General features: G+C 37.6%; 1 protein-coding gene across 3 annotated transcripts in view; it reads right to left on the reverse strand.

The window, feature by feature from the left end:
• Positions 1-26,415, reverse strand: part of ltbp1 (latent transforming growth factor beta binding protein 1) — a 95,238-nt gene extending 68,823 nt beyond the window's left edge. For 2 of the 3 annotated variants that reach the window (XM_082143019.1, XM_082143018.1), the window contains exons 1-3: positions 25,751-26,415; positions 24,569-24,639; positions 12,592-12,934 (exon numbers count right to left, since the gene is read on the reverse strand). In XM_082143019.1, coding sequence (XP_081999145.1) covers positions 12,592-12,934; positions 24,569-24,639; positions 25,751-26,073 — 737 coding nt within the window. In that variant the 5' untranslated portion in view covers positions 26,074-26,415. The remainder of the gene's footprint in view (positions 1-12,591; positions 12,935-24,568; positions 24,640-25,750) is intronic. The other variant, XM_082143020.1, reaches the window with a different exon arrangement.
• Between the last annotated feature and the right edge of the window lie 1,555 nt (positions 26,416-27,970).

Consider the following 27,970-nt stretch of genomic DNA (forward strand, 5'->3'; position numbering starts at 1 on the left):
ACACAAAACAATATCAAAACGAAATACAGCCCAATTCCCTGAAAGAACTCTGTAAAGGGATTACGTATCCTGATAATTATCAGCTACGTCTGCGTGAAAGTATTGAACATCTTGCTAATAAAGAGACAAAACAGCACACAGCTGTGAGGAAACGGATGTGAAATGTAATATGTCTTTCATACATCTATTAAGATGAAGAAAACGGATGCGGTCAATCAAAATCACAGCTGGGAAGCCTCATAAGACGATGACGCACAAGACTAAATCAGGGTCGGCATCTCAGAATAACAACTCAGACCTCAAATCTGTCTGAATGGTGTCTGTACTATTAGGGATAGTCCACCAAAAAAAGGTTTCGGTACCCATTGACTTGTCCATTCAATGTAAGACAATGGGAGCTGAATCTGTTTGGCTAACAACATTCTTCAAAATATCTTCTTTCTTGTTCCACAGAAAATCATACAGGTTTGGAACGACATGAGGATATGACAGGTATGTTCTCATTGAAATCGACCTGCGACCGGATATCACAAATTTTCGATGACTGACAGATACTGCAGAACTAAGCTTTATGTAAATGAGCAGTGACACGATGTGTCAACTACCAATGGGAGCGCAGGCAGTGACCACCGTCTTTCGGTGTGAGACAGGCTTTAGACATAACAACATGCTTTTTATCCACAACAAAGCGACTTGTGGACAAAGTGTAAACAGCGTCTGAACTCTGATCAAATGTAAGGAGCAGATACACAAAAACGAGCAAACAAAATGAGAATATTTAGAGAAAGTGTAAACAGAGATTGTTTTTCCCAGTGTTCTCTCGTCTTTTCTTTCACACTATTCAAGTCTGCATCTGTCTTTGTCTTTCATCTCTCATTTGATGTTCCCAGAGAGGTCTCATTTTGAAATGTATGTTTGTACTGCCCTTAAAGTCATGCAATATGCTGTAGTGCATAGTCTGTCAACCTCTCTCACAGTCTCATACATATGATAGTTTATTTCTGTGCCATGCATGTGTACCAACAGACACAAACAACTTAAAGACCAGTCAATTGTCTCAGTGTTTATAACTCTGGGGTTCAATTACACAGACAGGCACAAATAGACCCATACACGCACACAGATTTTGTATTCAAGATAGAACTATGGGAAGGTGAATGCCAACACATTTAGACACACAAGTCAAGCCTTGAGCACGGCCTAATTTAATTTGTCTGGGGAAAGCATGTAATAGCTTCTAGCAGTTGAGTTTGAGCCCTGCATTCAGACCAGCACAACACAAATCAACTTGAAAAACATATGGTTACTTTCCACCATGGTTGCTGGGAAAACATGGCCATGCTTGTTCACCAGCTGGACCAGTAGTAACCAGCATAAACCATCCTGAACCAGCAAGAAAATTCAAGCTGGTCTTTTCAGTAGTAAAACCAGTTACACCCCACAAACATAGAACATAACACCCTACAAAGAGCAGACCACACACATAAAAAGAAAGAGCGTAAAATGTATGAGTCTGTTCTTGAACAGGTGAAAAGCAATGAGCTGTGTAAGTGCTTATAAACACACACCATCACATGTACTAAACAGTGGAAGCTGACATGTGGTGAGAACCCCAACTGGAGGAAGATGTGTTTTAAGCTTTTCCACATGCCCCTTCCACTCTTTCTCTCTTCATCCTATGTACAATACCCTACATGTATGGTATACAGACAATTCATTCCTCCAACAAAAGTGACTTAAATGTATATACAAACACATAAAATTACATTTTAAAATATATTACAATAGAAAAAAAGTTATTTGAATTTGTAATGATATTTCACAATATAAATAAATGTTTGATCTATTAAATGCATAAGGTGAGCATAAGAGACTTTCAAAAACATTACAGCAAACTTTTGAATGGTTTTAAAACATTTCTGTGTATGCTTTAAGGCAAGAGAGCAGAGAGTGATGAATTGCTGTACAGGAGACGTTGTACAAAAATGTATATCGTTTATATGGATAGGGCGTGAATTATGCTAATTCGTAACTGAATGTACCTGCTTTTCATTTAGAATAATACAGTTTTATGAACATTACGAGGGAATGAGCCGATTTAATGTATGAGAATTTTAAGTGAGAACCTTTTCTACCCACCTAAGCAAGAACATTTGTGCGCAATTACTAATGAATGCAGCTCAATGCGGTGATGCTGGGTGTTTGGCTGATTTTTTTGGGCGTTGACTAAGCAAGCACTATTACTAATCAAGCCAAGAGCATTTATAATTTTAAAGCCAGTCATGAACCTCCTAATAAGCTGCATTACCAGACTTGGTGTGGAAAGAGCTGTGGGTTTCCTGCACATGTAGACAGGAAAACTGAATTTTGTGAGGGAGGCCAGCTGGCTTAGTCTAATCTCCTCCAAGAGGGCTGTACTACACCACGACTGTCTCTCATAGCTCTTCATCAACAGGTGCACGATCTGGCGGCCACAGCGACGGGGAGGACATGGGTATCTTTTGTTGTCTCTCTCTTTCTCTCCCATTGCTCCCGGGCTTCTCGTCTGACAGGTGTCTGGACAGGTCTACCGCACTAAACCCGAGGTGCTCCATGAATCCAGACTCTGGTTCACTGCCAGGCTGCATTTCAGCTTGAAACCAAACAGCACAAGAAACCTGACCAGCCCGCCACCTGTGTTCAAACACACCACACCAACCACACAGACCCTCTCTAAAAACATACAGTACACACACACACTCACTCAAGCCAAACCACATACACACACCCACACAAACTAACCACACACCCAGAGACACAACCTGTAAATACATTTAAACCTACACACAAACACCAACTATGAACACACGGATCCTCATTAAAACACCAGACCTACTTGAAACGCTCTCTCAACACACACAAATGAGGACAACATTTATAAAAATATCAATCCATAAGACACTTAGGACTCTGACGTAAAGCCCAAGTACCGAGAACCGCAGCCGAGACAGACAGCGTAAGACTATCCCTGACGAGAACCCTCCGTGAAGAACTGACTGGACACTTTCAGCGCCACATAACACACGTGTGTAAAATGTACACAGCACATTTGATGTATGCATGTGAAATACAGCATTCTCTTACACTTGTCATTGAATGTTCAGCAGACGGTGACATAAATATGTGAATACATGTGCGGCGTAATGTAAATCATCTTAAGGAAACCATTGGGTTTGTGCCCAGATGTGCTCTGTGGCCCAGAATATGTTTTTCAGTATGTTTAGCTGAGACAGTGTCTTCAGTGTACAAAACAACATATTTAAAAAAATTCAACTGGCGGGCTGACCGAATGACTAGTTGACTATTCGGGCTTAAAGGGATAGCTCACTCAAAAAATTAAAGATCTCTCATTGTTTACTCACCCTCATGTCGTTCCAAAACTGTATAATTTTGTTGAAATGATGGCACACAAAAGGAGGAACATTTTGAAAAAAGTATCTTTTTTGTCCATACAATGAAAGTCAATGGTGTCCAGAGATGTTTTGGACCCCACTGACTTTCATTGTATAGCCAAAAACAAAATATCTGGAAAATATCTTCTTTTGCGCCATCTCAGAGAGGTTTTTATGATGTAAATTATGTAACAGCTCACAGTAAGCCCACCAACTAAAATAAAAATAAAAAATTGTTGAAAAATGTTTTTGAAAAAAAAAGTAAATGAAAAAATATATATATTTAAAGTCTATTTTATATATAGTATATAGATATATAGTCTAATCTATAGTATTTTTTGAGGATTCTTTTTGATGAATAGAAAGTTTAAAAGAACAGCATTTATTTGAAATATAAATATTTTGTAATATTACAAATGTCTTTACTGTCACTTCTGATCAATTTAAAGTGTCCTTGCTGAATAAAAGTATTAATTAAATATTACTTACTCCAAAAATTTGAACAGTATTGTAGGTCAGTATTAAACAGTATTAACAGTATTTAACAGTATTGTTCATGCTTTTAATAGCACTTAAAAATGGTCAGTGGGAAAATGTCTAATATAATGAAATATTTACAATTTATAAGTTGCTTGCAATTTAGTTTGAGTCTGTAATCTATGTACTTTCATTCAGAATGCGTTTAAAGCTCTCACAGATCTATTCAAATCATTGCCCTTTGCCTAGACAGCAAAAAGTGATATTAACAACAACAAAAAAACTATATAAGGACCTGTGAGAAATGCATTTAATATGTTAGTATGAAACTCCTTTAGTATTTCCTTTAATATGAAATGAGATTTGCAGGCGAGTAGTTAACTGAACAAACTGTGTGGTCTGCATTCAAATATATCAATAAAAACTACAACAAAAGAACAGCGGGATCTTTTATAGCCTCCACTCATCACTACAGCAGACCAGTAAGAGAAAAAGTTTACTGAGAACAAAGCCAGAACATTTAGGTATTAGTGATCCCAGCTGATTTCCACCCACAGTGTCTCTTCTGGTAGACAGGTTAGATCAGCAGGGCATCTGTTTACATGTGCCGTCTCTGATGAAGAGGAACCTGTCTGAGACTGGAACTGAACCCGCTCGCTTCTGGATTCAGAATGCGCTCAAAAGAGCCAGTCAGCACTCACTGCTGCTCTGTGGCAATGAAGCCACATATTTTGCTTAAAAAAAAAAAAAAAAAAATCACTAATGTTTATTTGCCCTAAGATTATTCTGCGCATGGGGAGGAGGAGTATAATGAGCTGTTTATATTGAATTTTACGACGCTGGGCAGAGATTCAGAGTAAATCTTGGTAATATGAATTGTAATTATGGTTTTTGGAGCGTAGTGGTTGGACACATGTGATGCGGCTCTGCTCACTTCTTCTAACGCGTCTATTGAAGCCCGGCAATATAATAACTTGGAATGTCAAAACTACATATCTTTAAAATAAAATAGCTTAGCCTGAATGGTTTAAAAGAGCATGGTACTTAAAAGAACCACATAAAAAAGTATATATATATTATACAGTATACACTACAGTTCAAAAGTTTGGGGTCGGAAAGAAGTCTCTTATGCTCACCAAGGCTGCATGTTTTGTTACAAATTTTCAATAACTGTTTTCTTTGAATAGAATTAAAATGTAATGTATTCCTATGATGAAAAGCAAAATTTTCAGCATCATTACTCCAGTCTTCAGTGTCACATGATGATCCTTAAGAAATTATTCTAATATGCTCATTTGCTGCTCAAGAAACATTTCGGTTACACTATGTAGATACATTGTACTTACTCAAATAAGTACTGAGTATTAGTAATATTAAATAACTACATGTACTTACTATAAAGTTACAGTTAGGTTTTGGTATAGGGTTAGTTACTTAGTTAATCATGCATACTTAACTGTTATTACTATAAGTACATAACGTTTAACTACGTCACCTGAAAATAAATTGTTACCAACATTTATAACTGGCAATAAAAAAATAAAAAAAACATTGATGAAAATTTTACAGAAATATTAAGCAGCACAACTGTTCTCAGTAATAAGTTATTGCTAATATTCTTTTGGAAACCATGATAAATTTTTTTTCAGGACTCTTTGATGAATAGAAAGTTCAAAGGAGCAACATTTATATTTTGTAACAATGTAATTTTTTGTCCTTGCTGAATAAAATAAAAAATATCAATCTTATTGACCCAAACTTTTGAACTGTAATGTACAGTATATACAGTATATTGACCATAATAATAAACAATTTTATATTTGTTCTTAGTAACTTGTAACATAGTAACTTAGCAACTTTTACTGCATTAGCAGTCCACTGAATTGGAATAGCCAAGAATGCAATTTGTAAATGGAGAAAGCACTACAATATATTGTAATACTGAGCTACAATTGAATAAAAATGAATACATTAATATGGAGACAAAGTCCTAAGAAGCTTTGTTTTCAAATTTTACTACACACTAAAAAAAAATGGTTCTTCAGCGGTTCTTCAGGGGTTCTTTGCGGTGGTTAAGGTGCTATATAGCACCACTACCATTTAAAGAACCTGTTTAGCCCAGTTTGGTTCTTCAGCGGTTCTTTAGCGGTTCTTTGGGGTGGTTAAGGTGCTATATGGCACCTCTTATGGTTCTACATAGCACCATTTGACAAAGGTAGGTGCTATATGGCACTTAAAGTGGTTCCCCTATGATTACAAGCCAATGAACCACTTTTAGTGCTATTTAGCACCATTTTTGTTTAGAGTGTAGGGATAAACATTTAATGTGAATTCTATACGTACAAATCATCCAGCTACTAGTGAACTCCACAGCTGCATCAGAGAGGAGATGAGAGTGAGAGGGGGGATGTCAAAAAGGGAGAGGGAGAGAGAGAGAGAGAGAGAGAGAGAGAGAGAGAGAGAGAGAGAGAGTTATAAACATAAGCTCCAATTCCAGTCTCAACAAAATAGCTGGCGCGACCTCGCACACTGGCAGACGTGCTGTAATTAAATCGAAAAAAAGATGCAATTTTTTTTTTTACTTTCTCCCTCTCAATCAAAACTGAACAGCTACATAGATCTGAACTCCCGTGATCTCCAGATGTTGCTTTTTTCACATAAACAACTTAATTCTTTACATGTCCATTTCTCTCTCTATCTCCTACTTCACTCTGTCATTTCTACTTCTCTCTCTCTTCCTGTACCACTCTGCCCATCCTCCTCCTTTCATAATATCAGTTATCTGACCATCTCAGTTTTCCATTTCCTACTCCCACTTTTTTGACCACTTTGTCTATTCTTCTCCTTCCGCTAATAACTTCTTGTTATTCCCAGAATCTGGCTGAATCTGCTGCGGTTCCTCCCTCATGCTCGGCGAGACGCTACACAGCTCTCTTCTAATGAACCCAGTGACCCACATCAGGATGCTCTCTTCTATATCGTCTGCGGATGGATATATGCGCATTTTTGTTTCCTAAACACCAGCAGACCCAATTTAATCACTGATGCATAACACTTGCGGTGCATCTCAATTAGCTTCCTAGCTTCCGAGGTCATGAATCAGTATATCATGTGCACGAATTCAGGCACTGGTAATGACAGGAAGGGCCCTGACTCACTACACATTGAGACAATGATGACTCTATTTCCGGCAACATGACAACGTCCTCATTGTACAACATCACTACCGGTATTTATGAACAACAGCAGAACTGATATCTTTCTGACATTATTTTTTAATGTTCTTTAATGTGCTTGTTACATATTCCTGCAACATTTCAGCTGTAAATAAATTATGAATGTTAGCTAGACTATGTTCAACCTGTCACTCAAATGAGATCACAGCAACAGCAAACCATAATGATCCAACAATCCAATCAATCCCAGCCTATATTTTTCTTGTTTGAGAAGCCACTTAATTCGGATATACATCACATTAGGGAAGAAAAGACTATTGCAACTTCTGTTTTAATGCTGACTTTAATATTTGTTGTCCATGCTCCCATTACATTTTGTGACAAAAATTCAGCTGTACTGCAGGTATCAATAATATTCTTAGGATGCTAACTAAGAATGCTAAGCTTTAGCTAACAACCACTACCATGACTTTAAAGACACCATGGACCTCTCCCCTCATTTTTTTATTCCTCGTCAGCAGGACAGTTCACACTTATCCACAGAGGAGGGGTGGCACCTCACTGCATGGGTGTAACCTGGATGTGACTGACACTTCAAAGTCCTGCCAGACATGAGAGAAGCAGCAACGATGAACTCCAGACCTCAGTGATTGACAGGAGTTACAGAGCCAGGTGTGTGTTAACAGCACTGCTCTATTATGGGTGGATTTTTATAGCTGGAGGCTAACAGTAACGTCATGCTATGGTGGATTCAGTATGTGCTCCTCACGGAGCTGATTACATATTACTCAAAGAAAAGACCCTAAAAATGTAGCCCAGTGTTACCGTGTTAATATGAAGGAATTTTCCGTGTTGATTTTTCACAGGTGTTTTACCTGTATTTTGAATTACGCATTGCTTTAGGGTTGATGGCTTTTCTCTAAACTTAACAGAAAACATACTGCTAACTGAATCTGTTCTTCTACAGATTTTTTTCATGGTGTACAGTGCACATACAGGTGTACATCAGCTGCAAGGTTGACTGGAAACAGGGACAAGCCTGTGCTCGCTGGGAACAGGAAATAGAGTGAAAGAAGAACTTAAATGTGTGAACCCTATAGATTGTTTCTTTTTTTCTTCTTTCATTTAACGTTTACTTCTTCAGCTACAGTTATCTCAGCATACTTGTACACACAAACAACCTATACACATATATATATATATATACACACACATATATACATACACAATTGTATTGATAAGAGTAAACTGAACACTATTTACCATTAATACAACTTCTGGTTATTCGTGGTTTTGGTGAGTGCTTTGTCATTTGTCTTATAAATGCTGGGACAGACCTTAGTTGGCTTAGGTTTTCTGTGATTTCGGTGTTCCGCACCGTTGGCTCTAGTTGGACGCCGTTGGGTTATTGTTGTTTTCAACATGCTGAATCGCCGGCCATCGGTGAGAGAGAGAGAACTCTGATTGGCTAACGGTACAGACAGAAGGCTGTTAAGTTTACGTCATCTTACCAGAGCATTCAAATGCACGAATATTTTCATAACATGAGCTGACAGGACTAAAGAAAGTGATCAGCATGATTGATAATCTAAATAGTAAGCAAGCGCTGCTTTTTTTGCAGTTTGTACATGTAGTCCTAGTTTCGGTTTCCCTTTTTGAATGGCAGATATTTACTTACACGCAGGTGCAGAACGAACGTGTTAGTTGACAGTCGCCTTTAGCCTTTTGGTGTGTTCAAGCGCAGCTTTTTGACCGAGATGCAGCCCGGGCTTTAGATATTTTAAGAGAAGCAGTTCAGTTGCAGATGAGATAAAACCACAGATCCGGATTGCTTCACAACTACAATTTTTTACAAACAGACTTTTCTTTTTCTTTTAGCCTTTTTCATCTTTGAAATGGCTAATAACTGCAGGTAATAAAGGACGCTGTAGTTTTGAGTGAAATTCATAATATTAATTCCAAATAATGTGTTACACTTTGTACGCTTTGTATTGTAGCGCAGAGGTTGCATAAGTGCATTTATTTAGCAACCACAATCAAACAATATGGTTGAGAATCATGTTTGGATTTATTAGTTTGTCTACTCTAGAAGGATAATTCGCGGAATGGTTTCAGGACAAATAAAACAGCAGGCCAATATTCAACGATTATTTTTAATTAATCAAGAGAAGCAGAAATCGTTATCATGATTAAAATATTATTAATCGTGCAGCCCTACCAGTAGGCTACATAACTGCTTTTTAGTGTAAGCCCTCTTATTCACTCTAAATTGTAATCTTATTTTCGACTAAAATCTGATTTGATTAGCTGTGAACAATACCATAAACTGACTGTCAGTTTCAACTTATGGTTTTATATAAATACTATAAGGAGAAATGTCTCAGTGTTCAACTCACCTAAAGGTCACCTAAACTGGCAACCAAGGATTCATGAGTTTACTTGAGATCTTGAAAAGTCAACACAGAAAAATCCTCAGAGCACAAACACTACATGACTTCATAACCTCCAACATTAAACACCTCAAATCACTTTAGTTAAACAATAGGATCAGAGTAAATAGAGTGTGCCACACAGCTTGAGCACAATGCTCGGCATTGATCCAGGCTCGGAAAATAAAGCGTCAACAGAAAACATTGTATTATATCTCTCTTAAAGTGCCTAGGGGCCAATCTCACTCCTTTTCATGACCAGCAACGTTCCTGAGGATGGATCAGGTTTTCTAGACACACACAGACAAATTCACTCAACTATTAATCTAAAGCTCTTTCTCACCATATATAAGATCAGTGCAAGACCTCTGCAAATTCAACTCTATAAACTATTAATTCAAAATGATGGTGTTTGTTATGTGATGTTTTTCAGTAAAACTTTTGCACATTGAACCCACTTCATACCTGTAAAACAATGCCACATGAAACCAGTTTGGAAATTATACCTTACAATATTTCAAAGTTTATTCAGACGTCAAAGATGTATTACATAGTTCTCTAGATAGAATACTTGATTTTAATTGGTCAAATGTTTTTACATTTATACACTTATCCACAATTAGCCAAAACAAGAAGGTTCCCAAAGTGTTTGAATAACCATTTCACTGACCTGTTTCTGCTGTGATGACAACCAACCACAGATTCACTACTAAACTAGACTAAACCCACACTAATGACTCACAGATGTCTGTCACACTCACACCAACAAATCACTCAATCTGCTCTTCAATAAACCTTTCACTTGTGCTGTCAGTTTTGGAGGGAAATGCGGGCTAATAACTGTCATATTTTGACAAAATAACAGTGATGTTTAATGTGACGTTAAAAACACCACATGATGTTAAATGTTTCTGTGTGTAAAATTATGCATATATAAATATTTGCTTCCATGAGTTACCCTGGCAACACTGAGACGCAGTCGAAGAGAACCAACAGTAACTCACCAGTTTTCAAAATTGACGAGATGGAAAGGCAGGATTTTGATACTTTGGTATCATGCTAAAAATATAATCAAATAATCAAATAAAATCAAATAAAACTATGTTACACATAGACTGATTACTGTCTTATCAATACTCTTTACTAATATTCACACTTTTTTACAACATAATCGGTTCTCAATTATCAGGTTAACCATTAACCTGATAATATGGTATAATTCTTTAAAAATGTCACCTTACAATGCCATTACTGTACACCATTGTGTGTTCAACAGAAAAAAAAAAATGGAAAGAAAAATGCACAATCACCCAAGAGATGCCTGACTGGTGACTGTTGGTTGCCACAAAGCCTTTGTGTATTTCTTGCTCAAAACATCTGTCTTGACAAGATATTAACAAACACAAAATGTTATGTAAATTCTGGTATCCTGACAACCCAACCAACACTCAGAGCCTTGCCTTCTGTAATCTAAATATTATATTAAAAATATAATTAAATACTGATTACATATACTGATAATATTCAAAATAATCTAAATATCTAAAGTGCAGGAAATTCCTCTAAAATGTTGAGCAAGATGTTTGTCTGCAGCTGAGAGGAAGAAGAGTTCTGGAGAGAGGCTTACCTCCTCCATGCACACAATAAACCCCAGTGGAAACCCGCAGAAGCTTTCGAGGACAGGTCTGGTAGCAATTACCAAGCAGAAACGTCCAAACTCTGACTGAACGTGCACGTCAGTCCCAGCACATAAACTGCTTTCATTAATATTTTAAGTAGAATTCATCAATATCCTGCCCTGCTGCAGTATTACAGCTTTTCCTGGAACCAACATGGGGGCAAATTCTGTGGCTTTCCCCCACATTTTGAGATTTTGACTCAGCGTCTGCAGTCAGTCTGATTCGCTCTGATAGAGAGGAAGAAAGAAAGCTGTGCTCATGTCCAATATGATAATGAACTTTACAGCTGTCTAAAGCTGTGTAGTCAAATCAACCCCCAAAAACCATACTCAAAAAACACAGGTCACTAAAGAGGGGGCTTTTTTCAGTCACGGTTAAGGATTCTCATTAAAAATTAAATAAAGGAGAAAACTAGGCTGACATCAGGACTTCAGGAGTCATGATTTGGTGAGAACCCAAGTGTAAGTCATGTAAAAAGATTTCAGTGAGTCAGAATTAAGAACAGTAGGTATTTCTGTAAAACAGACCCAGGCTGAGAGGCTGAGTAGTAGGGGGCATGAAATAGGCAGAGACCGTTAACATCTGCAGGTCTGATGTCTGGAATGAATATTGAGCTATGGAGTTCATTCCAAAATAATAAAATGATAAAGAGCCTGAGGAATCTAAAAAGTCCAAAATACCTTACTCACACACATTTGCTGTGTGCTGTACTATGCTAAACTAAAATTCATATCCTTAAATAAACAGTCTGATTATCAGTTTATCAATAGTGTATACATTACCGATATTCACACATTTAGGTTGCATAATCGTTTTTCAAATTTCAGGTTTACCTATAAATGCTGTCTTATTAATAGCACCCAACAATGCCATTACACCACTGTGGATTCAACATTATTTGACTATTCACTGCAATATTAGTTTCTTTTTGATTGTGTCAAAAATTAGAAACAGAACAATAAATGAAAGCCATGTACTGTATATCAGTTATTGGACACTTAATAACCAGTACCAATATTGGTTCTATAATAATATTTATATAAAATAATAATAATATTGATTATACAATTAATGTCCAGTTCACAAAAAACTGTGGTTGGACTTTTTGCACATCAGTAAGATTAGTTTTCCTGCCGAAGTGAAATCATTTATAAAGTGGACCAGATTTCATGCTGAAAGTCAAAACTCTATCTGTGGGAATTCTGTTCTGTGCTTTTATTAATAAATATAAACAATTAGAATGTTTTGGCCTGTTTGAGATGCATGTGTTGACCAAAATATCCAAATTCCCATAAAGCACAAAGCCAGACAACAATCATGACTGAAAATTCATCATGAACCATGACAGTCTTACAATAGCAGGAGGCTATAAATCTCTAAATCAAGCCGTCATACTCACTGTGGTTGATAAGGAATGGGTCCATTAGGTGATGGCTTCATGGACAGAGTCAGATGTCCCACGTTTTTGCCTGGCAACGGTAACGGCACTTGACCTTGGCCTTGTGGGAAGATCTGCTGAGGAATGGGGCGCTGGGGAATTACATTATGACCGTTGGGGTATCCATTTGTATGACCTCCATTTGGAAGTCCACTGTTGGTGTGTCCGTTTAGTGGTCCGGTTGGATGAGAGGATGGAGGGAGAGTGGTCTGTTCACAGGACTTGCCTTTAGAGCCTGGCTTACACACACACATGTGGGGCCGCAAGCACATCCCTCCATTTTTACATGGGGGCGTACAATTAGCTGTAAGAAAAATAAGAGAATTCATTCAATGAAAATGCAATACAATCATTTTTAATTATGTAACATATTATGAAATGTTATATAATCCAAATGAATTCCCTATATAGTGCAATTAGCATTCAAGATGTCCACAAGCATGTTTGCAAAGTGGCTTGCCCAAAAATCTTCGCAAGAAAGATTATAGAAAAGGAAGAGTCTATGGGACAAGCAGACAACAGACTTCCATTATAAATCCATTTCTGTATCGGTTTTGTTCATTTTTACAAACCGATGTGGTATAGTAATTTAGATTAAAAAAAATAAAAAAATTAAAACGTATGTGGTAATCAACAGCATGCCGTGCTTAACATGATGGAATATACCTTTAAAAGTGGATATTTCTATAATAATTTCAGCATAATTAATACACTGTGTACACTTTATGTGGTGAGAAACAAAATGTAGGCAGTTGCAAATGTAAAGGCCAGTTATGTGTTATCTGCACATATCATGAGATAAAAGAAAGAGCAAAAGAAAGATAGACTAGCAGAGAAAGAGCAAGAGAGTGAAAATGAGTGGATAACTGGGTGTTGACTTGTGGTCTGTAATTACATCATTGGGGAGAAGGAACAAAGCTGTCATTCAACCACAAATCTGTGGCCAATGAACACAGACACTTTTACATACACAAAGACATACACACACTCACAAAATCAGAGCAGTTTGCTGCTCATCAGTCAATATACAGTTAGTCACATTAAGTGATTAAGTGCTGTGGAGATTCCTAAATAGGAAAATGGATCAGTGCCCAGAGCTCAAGGAAGACATTAGAAAGGATGACCTCATCGACAGCTTCTATGACATGCAGTGAAAAGCAGCTTCTCTACACAAAATGCTACGGTCATCTTATCATCCTCATATATACCTGCTCCTGGCTTCAGAGTACAGTTTTTAGATAAGCAATGCTGTCTTCAAAAACCAGACACTACACTTGTATACAGAAAACATATAGGCTATACATTAAAATTATATATGGCATACAATTTACATACAATTTATATAGGCTACAAATTTATTGAAGATATAAACAATATATAGTACAATATAATTAATCTTTTTTTTTTTTCTAATTGATGACATCTACAAAACGCTTTTATTACATTTAGCTCACTTTTGAAGATAAACTACAGTATAGCCTAGCACATACTGTACAAAAACACACACAAGCTGGCTAAAATTGAGCATAAATGACCACAAATTATTATAAACACGCTTTGTGACAGAGGTGAGAGTGATTACATCAAATATGACATCATGAAAACCACTCTCCCTGGTTTGAGGAGTTTTTCATTTCAGTTGACATGACCCACAGCAGGGGATTTCTGTTTTCTTTTCCACCCTCACTAGGTTTTTCCTCCTTTTCCCCTGTACTTCATTGGCCCTTTGGGGCTCTGGGTTACAAAGTGAGACGGCCCTCAGAAACGGAGTACACACAAGAACACTGTTCTTGTTCATATCATGCCCTTGTACACCTCCTCTCCCACATATATATAAACCGAACACACATGTGGGCACAATTGTACACAGAAAATCATTATTTTAAACTAAAGAACTCACCCCAACATACACATTTACATACAGGTTAAGCGCTCTATGAGTTAAAGGAACAGTACAGTGCAAATTAAAATTCTGTCCTCATTTGTCTTCCATTCTTCTGTATAACATAAAATGAGCCTATAGTCAATGGATAATGTACAATTGGTTTTCAAGTATTTGTAGTGAATTTCATGTAAATATTGCATATTAATATTAAACTCTTAATTGAATTGTGCTATGTGCTAAAACGGATGACAACATTATCTAATGATCCCCGTTCACATGAATCTCCCACTAATAACGCTGTATTATGCATGCCAGACAAGTAGTTGGCGATGTCAATTTGTAAAGAAAGCCTGCGCCCATTCTTTTACTACAGTATTACTTTGTCTCCTGGGTAAATTTCATCTTCACAAGACCAGAACCATTCACTGTAAATCCTAATTTTATAATGTTCTCCTCTGATATAAAGTCCCTTTTTATTTCCTTTAAGAAAATGTCAAATCCTTTGAACACAAAGGCTTCGAAAACATATCATATCAACAGACTTTGAATCTGTTGTAAGGAACCTTCAATTTTTCATGATAACAAAATGTTATATTGTGTGTGTTGATTTGTGTAATTATTATAACCACTTGTGATGATTGCACTTTGAAACCTGTTTTCAAAAGTTTGAGCTTTCAGGCCACCAAAACGCTGTTGTCGTGTAAACGAACGGCCACAACACATAAAAGTGTTCCGTTTTTAGTTGAAAATGGTGTTGTGTAAACAGCCCCTAAAACATAACATACACGTTACATTATGATGCTATAAAAGATTTCTATTTCAAATAAATGCTGTTCTTTTAAACTTTCTATAAATCAAAGAATCCTGAAAACAATATATCACAGACTTCCAAATGGAGGTCATACGAATGGATACCCCAACGGTCAAAATGTAATTCCCCAGCGCCCCATTCCTCAGCAGATATTCCCACAAGGTCAAGGTCAAGTGCCGTTACCGTTGCCAGGCAAAAACGTGGGACATCTGAAAAAAAAATTCCACAAAAATATTAAGCAGCACAGCTGTCTTCATCATGGATAATAATAAGAACCGTTTCTTGAGAAATCAGCATATTAAAATGATTTCTGAAGGTTGGTATGACACTGAAGACTGGATAATTGCTGCTTTGCAATCAAAGGAATACAATTAAATAAACATTTTAATTTAAAAAGTTAATATATTAAAATAGAAAACAGTTATTTTAATTGTTATAATATTTCACAATATTATGTTTTTAATTTATTTTTCATTAAAAAAAATGCAGCTTTGGTGAGCACAAGAGATTTCTTTCAAATATAAAATAAAATAAAAAAAATCTCAAAAAAACGATAGTGTTTTATGTTAATGTTTACTGCATTATTTTGGCCACCCAGGTCACTAGCTATTGGCATCAGCCATTGCGAATCAAATATTGGTCAATGACACATTGAGTTCACCCAGATAACACACATAGCTACCACACAAAGCATCCTGTCATTCCATATACATTTAGAAAGCAACTTGTACAGTGTTCAGCTGTAAGTCAGTACATCCCAAGTTTGGTAAGAGCATCTCACCAACCTTCATGAGTAATGCTATGGGCTACTGTACAATGTGGAGGTTAAATCTTCCTGCTGACTAAACTGAACAGCACCAAAAAAACGAGAGATAAAGTTAGGCCTCAGAAAGGCACACTGATAAAGAGAGCATGAGAGAGAAATAAAAGGGCGATGTTGCTGACTCAGATGGCCAGGCTATGGGGAGCAGTGATGGGTAATTCCAACATGTCCAGCTTCTTATTAGTTTTATCCCTCAAGTCAATATTGAAATCGGTGTTAAATGTGTTGCATTGTACCCTCAACATGATCAGCGGTGTAGGAGCTCACGCACAGCATGAATGCGCCCAGACAGAATGGTCGATAAGCCCATTTCAGTCTGCTAGTATTTCACAGCAGGCACAGAGCGACTGCGGTCGGGCCATTTCTCCGCTGAGCTTAATACGTGTAACACATCTAAGGATCTGTTGCAGAGCTCTCCAACAGATCTAACGTCTTCAGACGTGTTGAATCCGAAAGGTACAACTTGGATTTTCTTGAACAAGAAAGTAACATGTGGGTTAGCATGCTAAGCTACTGCCTGATGACTGGAAGCCTGCAGTGTGAGCAGACAGGAGAGGCATTTCACAAGTTATCTTGGAGATACAGATACAGCAAACTTCTCTCTAACGAGACATGCTTTATTTAAACTGAAAAACAAGCATTTTTATTAACCTTAAAGGGATAGTTCTTTTGTAGTTCTTTTAGGAATTTATTTATTAACTATCCCTTTAATTATACTACAGCATTGTTGCATGTTTGATTCTGATTGGTTGAACAATGCTACTTCCAAGGTGTTAAGTTGCACAGCTATGAAGGACTTTCAGGTTTTTTGACCACATTACAGTTCTATATCACTTTTTCATGTACTTTTCAAACTTGTAATGGTGGCTTAGGCTGTTTTAAGAAAGAAATTTCATATGTGGCATAAAGAAATGAACACTTTAGGGATGAAAACATAAAAAACACTTGAGCATGTGCTAACCACAGCATAAGTGGAAATGACTCTGGACCACTGAGTTATTGAAAGTTAATGAATGTACACTGATTATTCTTTAAACGTGGAACACTGAATTTTTTTATAAAAACACCAAACATGACCCTAAATCAAACCTAATCGCTAAACCTCATCAAGCCCAGTCAATTTGAAGACTAAAATTGCTGGTGACATATTTGATGACTAATTCTGGTCCGCTTTCTTACAAACTATAATCCAAGAAGCCTAATTTACATAAAACAACTATTTGTGTTGGTTACATTGCACTGCGGTTGCTTAATAAATAAGGCACAGGTGTCTGTACTGAATTACCACATGCAAGAGGGGTGCAACTAGTGAATTCGGAGAACCAACAGAGTTGAGCTCTTCTCTAGTTCAGGCCCATCACAGCAGGTTCCTCAACCTAGTCACCTGTTCCTGCAGATCTAGGACACTTTTTCAGCACGGACAGCCAGGAAAAACGTATCTGTCTCTCTGCCGTGCTGTGGAGCCCAGGTGAAATATTTTCATGTTGTGTTTTATCTGGCGAGGGACGTGAACGTTTTGGGCCCTGTTCAGTTGAGGGACAAAATAGACTGAGCAGTCTTTCAGCGGTGAGCTGTGCACACATGCCTGAGCTCAGGAAAAACACTCAAACACTTCAGATGAGCAATATGAGAAATCCAGGCTCAGAGGGAAGACATGAGCATTAATTGCATTTTACATGTTGTAAAACTTGTAAAACAAACTATAAATTAGATGTTAAATTATGTAGTAGCATTAAATTGAAGCTGTCATCGATTCAAAAATCTTATGCTGGGCCTAAATTTACATTACAGTTTTTTTCACCATCCGCAAGCTCTTCATCGCTAGACAGTCTTCCATTGTGCAGACAAATTAAATCACCCATCAACTCCCCCAAACCCAGGCCTGTCTGAGAAAAACAAAAATGCTCTGAATGTTTCCTGATGATCTCAATCCAATAAAAGAATTCAAGGAAAGTCTGAGAAGCTACTGAATGCATATCACATGGCGAATGCCAGCACGAAAACTCCTCAGGGAAGAGAGAACAACAAGGTGGCAGTCATTCTGTGGACTGAACCTAGGCTCACTTCATGACCTCTGTTCAAACAGCTTTCAAACATGTTTGCTGGTTTTTCACAGTCACGCTCAATTCTGCTTCTCAGAAGTCTGTTAAATATGTTAAGTTATATTTTAACACTGAATCCAAAACAGCAAGATTCCAGTAACAAGCCTTTTTTTGTCTTTTACTGTTTGTCGCTTTATGTCCATTATGACAAGTGTAACTCTCTGGAAAAGGTCATTTACCAACAATTAATTTGTGTAAAAAAAAAAAAAATGGCTTCAAAAAATGGATCAGTGATGTACTGATCTCCGTTCAGTACTGATCTCCAGCGTATGGCTGCACCAGCTGGTCTTATTTGAATTGGGACATAAAGTTCACTAAGGGCTTAGTCACTACTACTTAGTCTGTACTTGGTTGCACCATTTGTTCTTAAGGCAAGACTTAGCTAGTAGTTTGTAAGCTCTCCCTAAAAAGATGTGCAGTTGAGCAGATACAGAATAAGCATAGTAAGACATTTACTATTTTTGATCCAATAAGCTGCCTTCAAATTCGTATGAAGAAATAGTGTTAAAAAATAACAAAATAAATGTTAATTAAACAAATAACAATTCCCGGTTGAAATTTCACATAAAATCATAAAATGATTAGTAAAAATAATTAAACAAATAAATATTCAGAACTGTATCTAAAAGGGCAATCCATTTTTTAAAAATAAATACTAATATTTTATAGATTTTTATTTATTTATTTGAATTTGTGTGTGTTGAAAACACTGATCTATATGTCATTCTATATAGATCAGTGGTTGAAACCCTGGCATGCACAAATGACAGGGTAAGGCACACTGGAAAGTTCACCTTTAAGATTGGTTTCATGCTGGAGAGTTGCTAAGAACTCATTTATTCACAAAATTCCCTCTCTAAAAATATAAACGAGTGTAAATGTCATCATAATTTATCTGTCAGTTAAAACATGAGCTCATTGATGCAATCCAATCGGTCTGCTAGTTTATTCCAACTATTATTCCTGGTTGAAGTCTTCCGTAAATATTTAGTTTATATGTAGGGTTATGTTTCATCTAAGTTTAATGGTGCAGTCCTCAAATATTTAGCAGTGCATGTAAGTTGGCCCCTGGTCTACATTTTCATTTATTTATAGGACATGATGGGCCAAAAATTAACCAGGATTAACACTCTTCCTGTTCCGTTAGAGATAAAGAACTGGAGTGCAATATCCTGGTGGTAAAATAAGAAGGCCAATATCCCAGTGCCCCTCTGCACTGTACAATAATAGGACTCGATGTCAGCGACAAAACCTGGAAGACTGAAAGCTCCGGGTTAAACACTTCACCTACGAAGTTCCATGCAGCTCGGAAGAACGAGCCAGGAAAAACAAAAGCTGCTTCTATTCAGACAATTCTCTTTGTTAGCACTTTCTGAGTGAGGTGAGCGTTAAAACCTGAAAAATCAAACGCCATTAAACATTTAGCAGGAAAATGTACGATCAGGTCTATCTTTTGAGACAGGAGAGGTGGAGAGCGGAGACAGAGTAATTCTAAAACACAAATGGAAAGGAAGATATAGAGGCAAGGGGAGGTACTGACTACAACCTGGACTTTTTCATTTTCCCCCTATTATAGAAAAATATATGAGCAATGAAAAATGGTAGACCCATGATTAATTCTCGCTGCGATGTCCCAGTCACCATGAATTACAACATCTAATGCTGCTGTCAGATGAACGAAAAAGGTCATATTTTATTCTTAATTTACTAAGCGCACATAATGGTGACCCTATCATAAGACACGTTTATGGGTTGACACCAGCGATTTGGCAGAAATACTGGATTCTGTACGTTTATGAGAATAACCTTTCACAAAAGCTTGGCGAAACATAAAAACAAATGGTTTAGTGACACTATACTGGTATAACAAAATAAAAAATATAAACCCAAGATTTCCTGAGTCAGCAGAAAAACAGTCATAGAGACGTTCTCTGAGGTGTTCCCTTCTCCACACTCAATTTTCCTGCAAGGTCCTCCATTAAAAACGTTCTGTTACATTTCAGCTCAAATTTAAGGGCTCTCAGGCCACTCACTGTGAGGCTGACATCAAACTATAGACGCCTCCATTGAAAATAAAAGGGATGGCTGAAGCAGGAATGTGCTCTGGGTTCGCTCCAGATGGCCTGCAAAGTGATTCCTCTGCCCGTGTAAACGGGGCCTCTTTCTGTAAACAGGGGGTTCTCTTTTTCTCCCTCTTTCTCTTTCTATAATATACGGTACATATATGATATATATACATACAATAATTATTAATATTATAATTATATTACTAATATAAAATATTAATTACAAACTTACATATTTATGATACCTTCCGTTCAGACAGACTTTACTGTGCTCTGGATTTTTTGTGACTCTAGTGCAGCTTACATCGTTCTACCCGAGTTACTGAATAATTCACTCAACCAATTCCTTAAAAAACAATGATTTGTTCAGTTGTGAAACAAATTACCAAATCTCTTATTGGGCCCTATTTTACGATCTAAGCGCATGGTCTAAAGCGCAGGGCGCAAGTTCACTTAGGGCGTGTCCGAATCCACTTTTGCTTGTTTAACGACAAGAAAAATGGTCGGCGCCCAGCGCATGGTCTAAAAGGGTTGTCCCTATTCTCTTAATGAGTAATGGGTGTGTTTTGGGATTTACGTGCGTTAAACCAATCAGAGTCCCATCTCCCATTCCCTTTAAATGCCAGTTGCGCTCGCGCCATGGTAGATTCTCTATTTACATGACGGAATTTGATAGTGGAAAGACCGAAGCCATCTCCAGAGCTCAAGCGGATCTGCTCGTGCGCGAGGTAAAAGTGCGCAAGCAGACCATCTACGGGACAAGCCGGATTCCACCATATCTTTATGTACACAATAATAATCTTTTACATTGTAATCCTTTTATTTTAAATATTTGGCATGTTTGTGTGTTGCTGTGCATCCCTGTGTCTTTAATAAGCAGAGTGTACGCGCGTTGTGGACCCGCATATAGGCGCACATTACTAACGTGCTCTTTAAATAACAAAAAAAAATAATGTGCCATTGACTTTCAAAATAGCAACGTGCCAACAATGCGCCAGAACACACCTCGTTTTCAGACCAGCATGCCCATGGGCGCACAAATGGGCGCAAATGCATTTGCTATTTAAACAACGTTGCACAGGACGTGAAAATGGTAGCTGTGTCGGACTGAAACTAGCAAAAAACACTTGCGTCGCGCTTGGCGCTGCATTGCGCCGTGTGTAAGATAGGGCCCATTATCACTTATGTACTTATTTTTACCAATTAGTTAAAAAATACTGATCTGAAGAATAGAAAAACTCACGTCATTAGTTAAACCAATGTTGCAATGTCAGGCTCAAACTAATAAAGCAAGTCTTAATGTCCTAGTCTTAGTGTCCTAATGTTTGCACTTTTTACAGAAATCAACCTGATTGAATGGTTGACGTGTAGTAGTCTTAACATATTAAGCTGTGATAGGATAAAGTATCTGCCACTGAAAAATTGCAAATTATCTGCAAAAACCCATATTCTCTATGCCTTAGTAGTTTGCAGACAAGCCCATGAGAAACAAAACTATATCCATCAAATATAGAACCAAGACTGACTTTAATGTATGAGAAAGATCACAGGGATGAAATTGTCTGCATAATCACTGTACACTGGTTAAATGTACACCTGATGTTCGATGCAAGGCTCCAAGACAAAACACTTTGTCAAAATGCAGCAGACATCCAAGACACAATCTTGGAGGTGCCATAGACCATACAAACAAAAACGTCAATTTATCATTCCTAAAAAACAAAGAGAAGGAAGGAGGAATGTCACTGGAGACAGGGGATGTAGACACAATATTGATCGTCTAGGATATGTGTAAAAGGTGGGTAAAAGGAATGTGTGTTGGAGGCAAGACTCAGACAGCGGGTGGAGGTGCAACTCCTGCTTTTCCCCGGTGGCCTCCACGTACTTCCACACATACAGTGGCCGGTTCTTATATAACCTGCTGGCAGAAACACACAGGCTAAGGATAAACTGATCCAGCCCTTCCACTGGGTTATCATACTCTCTCCGTAGCCTCAAAATTCCTTATCTTTTGCCCCACTGTGTACTTCTATCTTTGTTTTCTATTATTATATTTCAAGTTTTGTACCTGTGTACCTTCTGTCTATTGCGTTAACTGAAACATTTCTGTCATTTACTAAATTTTAAAATGCTGATAGATTATTCAAAATGCTTTGTCATGTCTTGCATTTCCTTACTTTACAAACCCCATAGTTTTACTTCACATGTGGATTTTGTGTGCAGTAACTTGCAGATTAATGTTACTATTCGCTTGTAACTTGATCATGTTGTGATAAACTGAGTGTTTGCTGATATACGGTATCACATCTGCCGCCAACCACTCAAAATCGACACCTATGATAACAGTACACACCCTCTTTTCAACCACCCCCCATCCCTCCACTTAAGATCTGACGGAGAGCGTTTTGACTCCACTCACAGGTGGGCACTGCAGCTGTCTGTCTGGTTGTTTATGAAGGACACCATAAAATGTCTCAGCATATGTCACTTTTTAACCACAGCAACTGCTCCTGGCATTAAAGAGATAGTTCAGGAAAAAGTGAAAATTCTGTCATTTACGTACCCTCTTCAGTGTTGGGAAAGTTCACTTTCTACATGAACTAGTTCAAAGTTCAGGTCACAAATTTTAAAATGAACTAGTTCAGTTCATAGTTCATACTCAAAATTTTGAACTAAGTTCACAGTTCCAAAAATTAACTAGTTCATAGTTCTTTTTTTCCATGTTGCTGTGAGATATTATTTTTCAAAATGATTGCCACAGCCCATATAGAACCACAGACAATTATTTTATCAGTTTTAACACTGAAGCTATGCGTCAGATTTTTTCCCATCCTCACCGACCTTGTCATAAAACTCGTTTAAATGATCATACGACGCCTCCTTGCTGCTTTTTGTTTTGATTTGTAACATAAGTGATGAGTCGTTCGTGAACGATCCATTCATTGCGTCTGTCACGTGACAAATGCACGAAAGACTCGGAAGGTAAAGTAATTATTTATGTTCCCTGTAAACGATTTTTGGCTGCATTATGATGATTTCTTAATTCAGAATATGATCAAGATTGCGTAGGTGGATGTGTTCTGGGAATTTGCCAGTTAATAGTATAACATTTAAAGCCCCTTAAATGAACAAAATGACTCGAAAAAAGATTTGTTCTTTTTGATGAACGAGATCGAACAAGAGAGTCAGTAGACACTGGTGGCTGGTGTTGCCAGATTGGGTGTTTTTTCCGCTACATATTAAGGCCGGTTTACGGTGTGTTTTAGCCGGGTTTTCGACTGGAAGGCATCTGGCACTCTATTGAACGAAGTTAAACTGAGAGAGCGTGGCGTTCACAGACACCAGAATGAACGAGTTCACAGTAACGTTCATCAGGCAGTAATACAGTACGTTCAGTTCACGTTCACTCAAAATATGAACGCGTTCAGGCACAACACTGACCCTCTTGTTGTTCCATACCTGTATGACTTTAACTCTTCTGTGAAACACACAAAAATATATTTTGAAAAGTTTTTTCCATTCAATAAGAGTCAGTGGGGTCCAAAACAATACTTGATCCCACTGACTTTCATTGCATTGACAAAACAACATTTAAAGTATCTTTATATGTGTATTCCACAGAAGAATTAAAGTCACTTACTATCACTTCTTCTGTGATTACAACATTTTAAACCATCCCTTTAAGACATTTCTGACATATAGAGCTCTAAACCATTAGTTTAATATTTGAACTTAATTCTTCTTTCTTATGTTTAGCACTGTATCCAGAGGGGGTTTCTGGACAATGCATTGCAGTGAGACTATGGAGCAAGACAATTGAATGTCTTGCTCAAAAGCACATAGCGTGGGTTTGGAGCCAAATGGGCATAAGTGTAAATCCGAACCCTCAGTATGTGATCAGCAACTGATGATGTCCAGGATTGGTAACGCCTAGATGATCCCTAAATACAATGGAACCTGCAACTTTTGTGTTAAAAAGTCTAAACCCTTCCTAATCAGGCAAACTCAACCCCCTCTTCCAGACTGGTAAACTCTTCTTTTTTTTTTTTTTTTACTAATTTCATGCGAGACCCGCCGTCTGTAACAAAACTAAAGCAAATACACCATTCTGAATTTGACTTCCAGGGTGATTAAAGGGATTCACTTGTCCAAGCAAGTTTTTAAAGTGAAGTTCAAGTATGGTGTGGTGCAGAAGAAAGACCTGAGAGAACCCAAGCACATGTATGATACAAAATAATTATCTTAACTCACGTTTAGTGCAGCGCTGAGATCCTGGGGTCTTGCTCCAACCAACACAGCACTGCCCCCCACAGACGTTCACTCTGCAATGACATCAACAGTCAGTCACACTAACACACAAACCGAATGAACATACTAACCTTACTGTAACCCCCTTCCCCCCCCCTCAACCCCCCGGTCAATCTCCTCGCCCACCCAGAGCGGTTTCTGATGCAAGTCTGCTCTCACTGAAGTGATGTGAGGGCCCGGGGCCAAAGCTGGTTGAGGCTCCAATATAATCAGTCCTATTATTCCCACTGTGCTATTTCATACTGCACTTAGCAAAGTAAGAGAAACTGATCCAAAGCCCAGAAAATATGAACACTCAATACGCTCAATACTCTTTGTGATTGTAGGGAATGTGGAAAAATCTTTGTGAATGGCCTGCTGAAAGTTTTTAAGGGGCATCAGGTTCACTGCTCGGGGAGCCGGTAGCCTACAATTAAACTGGCTCTTGTGGTTTCCTGAAACAATAGATGTTACTGTGCTTTTTAGAATGTTATGATCACTGTAGACTTGTTGAATTTATTGATGCTTAATGACATCTGGTTGTTAACACATCACTAGCCATCAAAATCAGGATTCAAAACTCTAATGGAACTTCAACACACATTCTTATTAACAATTCAAGTTTCTCATTACAATGGACACATCACTTATAGTTTTTAGAATGTTGCTTTCATTTAACTTTTTCTTCTTATGGCTTATTTTTTTATTTACTTTTAATTTACAAACTGTAAAATACTGACAGGTCAATAATCGGTCTGACTAATATTTTCTTTTCTTTTTTTACCAATAAGCTATTCAGTTTTCAAATTAATCATCAGAACCGTTTGGCGAGTCTCTAAAGAAAAGCTCTCAGTATTTGTATTCACGAGTAAAGTAACTTTTGTTAATTGTTTGGATAATCAACTTTGTGACCATTTAAACAACATTGCATAAAAAATATTTTTTAAATAACACGATAGCTTAATAATCAAAATAGGCCTACACCATCTCATTATTCATTATGAATATTCATAATGCCTATTGTTTTTACTGTTGTAATCGGTATCGTTTCGTACATCATAATTATCATTCTAATAAAACAATATATTGATATCGACATTCATTGTAAAGTGTTATGTACTTTAATATAGTTGGCTCTGCTCTTACCCTGACACTTTCATATGATGGCTGGTTGTGTGTCGGCCAGGCTGCGCGTCCTGGCGGATAGGAATGCTCGGGTTCGGTTGGTGACCCATTCTTCGGGTTCGGACCTGGCCGCCGAAACTGGCTTTGAGCTCCACATTGTAGGAGTGTGGCTGTCCCGACGCTCCCGAGAGCGATGAAATGGAGCTCAAGTGAACCCCGTCCGTACCGCTCGGTCCCGGCTGCAGAACGTACAGTTTCCTGAAGCCGCTTTGATCCGCCGAAATCAAAGCCGGAGAAATAAATAACGCTAAAGAAACAATGATGTCCCACATGAGCACAGCCATATCCAGTAGAAGTGAAAGTGTTGGGGAAGTTTGAAAGAAACACTATGTAGCCTACTATATACACACTATAGAGAGAAAGATAGCCTACAAAAGAAAAAAAACTATAGAAGTTCAACCATACTCAGTCGCGTGTGAAGCAGTTGTAAACCCTCGCGCGCTGTCATCTATTCGCAATACACATAACTTAAAAGAGTGGGGAAATGCTTCAAGTGAAAGAAAGTTTCAAAGCACGAAACGGAAATCGGGGAAATCGGGAGTCAAGGAGGCGAGAGAGTTCGCGTGCGCGCGATTTGAGCTCGAGCAGAAGTTTGAAAACTCTTAGAAAAGTTTGAGCGCGCGTGTGTGCAAGGGCAGGAGTTTGTGCTCGAGCTCCATACAGCCAATCTCCTGCAGACATGACGTCAGGGATGGAGCTCTTATTGGAACACACATGTGGGGCTGAACCCTTAAACCAAAGGGGAAAAAACTGAAGAACTCTGCAGACTTGTGAATTTGAAGATGGGGGTTGTTTGTAAAAATGTCAGAGAAGTGCATCCATCATAAGCCAAGTCTGTCATATAGAGTGCAGGCATCTGTTCCACACATCTCTTTATGAAAAATAAGTTATTCCAGAACATTGGACATCAAATGGGGACTGAACATTATACACAAGTAAACAAAAAATGCCATTAGAATCAAACACTGGCTGTGACATGCACCCTATAGTGCTGCAATTAAGCAGAAGCTCATGTAAACAGAACAATTATGCGCATAAATAGAGTAACCATAATCACAGTATCTGTTTTAACCACATTTCTTCTATTCTGACCAAAATGCGCATGTGTGGAAGAGAAGAAACTACACTATGAGGGAGCTCTGGAAACAGGGTTAATACGGCTACATTTAAAATATTATTAACATTTACTGAGACCTAATGTAAAGTGTAACATTTCAGATGATTTGGCTCAGATCTTATATCCTGGCACTTTTATATGGTGGCCGCTTTTCTTGACAAAGAGGTATTGATTGTCAGAAACACTGTAATGGAATCGTGATTATAATTTTTTTAGGTATGCTATAAATGGCTACATTTCAAATTTGAAAATGAATTTATAAAATGTATAAAGTTGATAAAAAATAAAACAATAAAACTTTGTGGGTGAATATCAACAAAATGGCAGTAAAAAACACATGGCACTGGTAAGTAGCCTAGCATGTAAACAAGTTTAAACAGGTTTGTCTAATGTAAGCATCTTAATCTAATTCCATACACTGATTATCTCACACGATATTCTGGTGTGGTTTAGTAGCTGCACCGCTGCTGACAAAAAAGCGCTGGACAGAGTTAGGAAATCAGCACAAAATATAATTCACACACAGCTCCCCTCACTCATGGACATATATCACACCAGATGCATGCAGCGGGCAAAAAATATAATTCAGGACTGTTCCCATCCAGGTCACGGCCTGTTCATTTTGTTGCCATCTGGAAGGCGCTACAGATCTTTCCGGGGTCGCACCTCAAGACTTTTGAATAGTTTTTAATCCAAATGCTATTAAATACCTGAACTCATGAGCATTTAGACTGCTCTGAATTTTTAATGACTATATTTGAGCTATTTTATCATGTTATCTGCTCTCTTTTATAATGTATTTATGTATTAATGTAGTTTTGTCATATTATGTGTTACCACCATGGGAAGTGCAATTCAAATTTCGTTGTTATAAGCAATGAAAATAAAGGCAATAATAATAATAATAATAATAATTATTGGCAATAATCAGACCATTATTTTACAAATAGCTATTGAAATGTAGCCTATTATTGGTTTTTGAGGATAAAAGGCACACCACACACCCTGCCATCTGTCTAATTTGGCTTATTTCTAAAACTTGAGAAAAATACCATAGGATTTGT

This window comes from Leuciscus leuciscus (assembly GCF_965113295.1).
Source record: "Leuciscus leuciscus genome assembly, chromosome: 17".
NCBI classification, from domain to species: domain Eukaryota; kingdom Metazoa; phylum Chordata; class Actinopteri; order Cypriniformes; family Leuciscidae; genus Leuciscus; species Leuciscus leuciscus.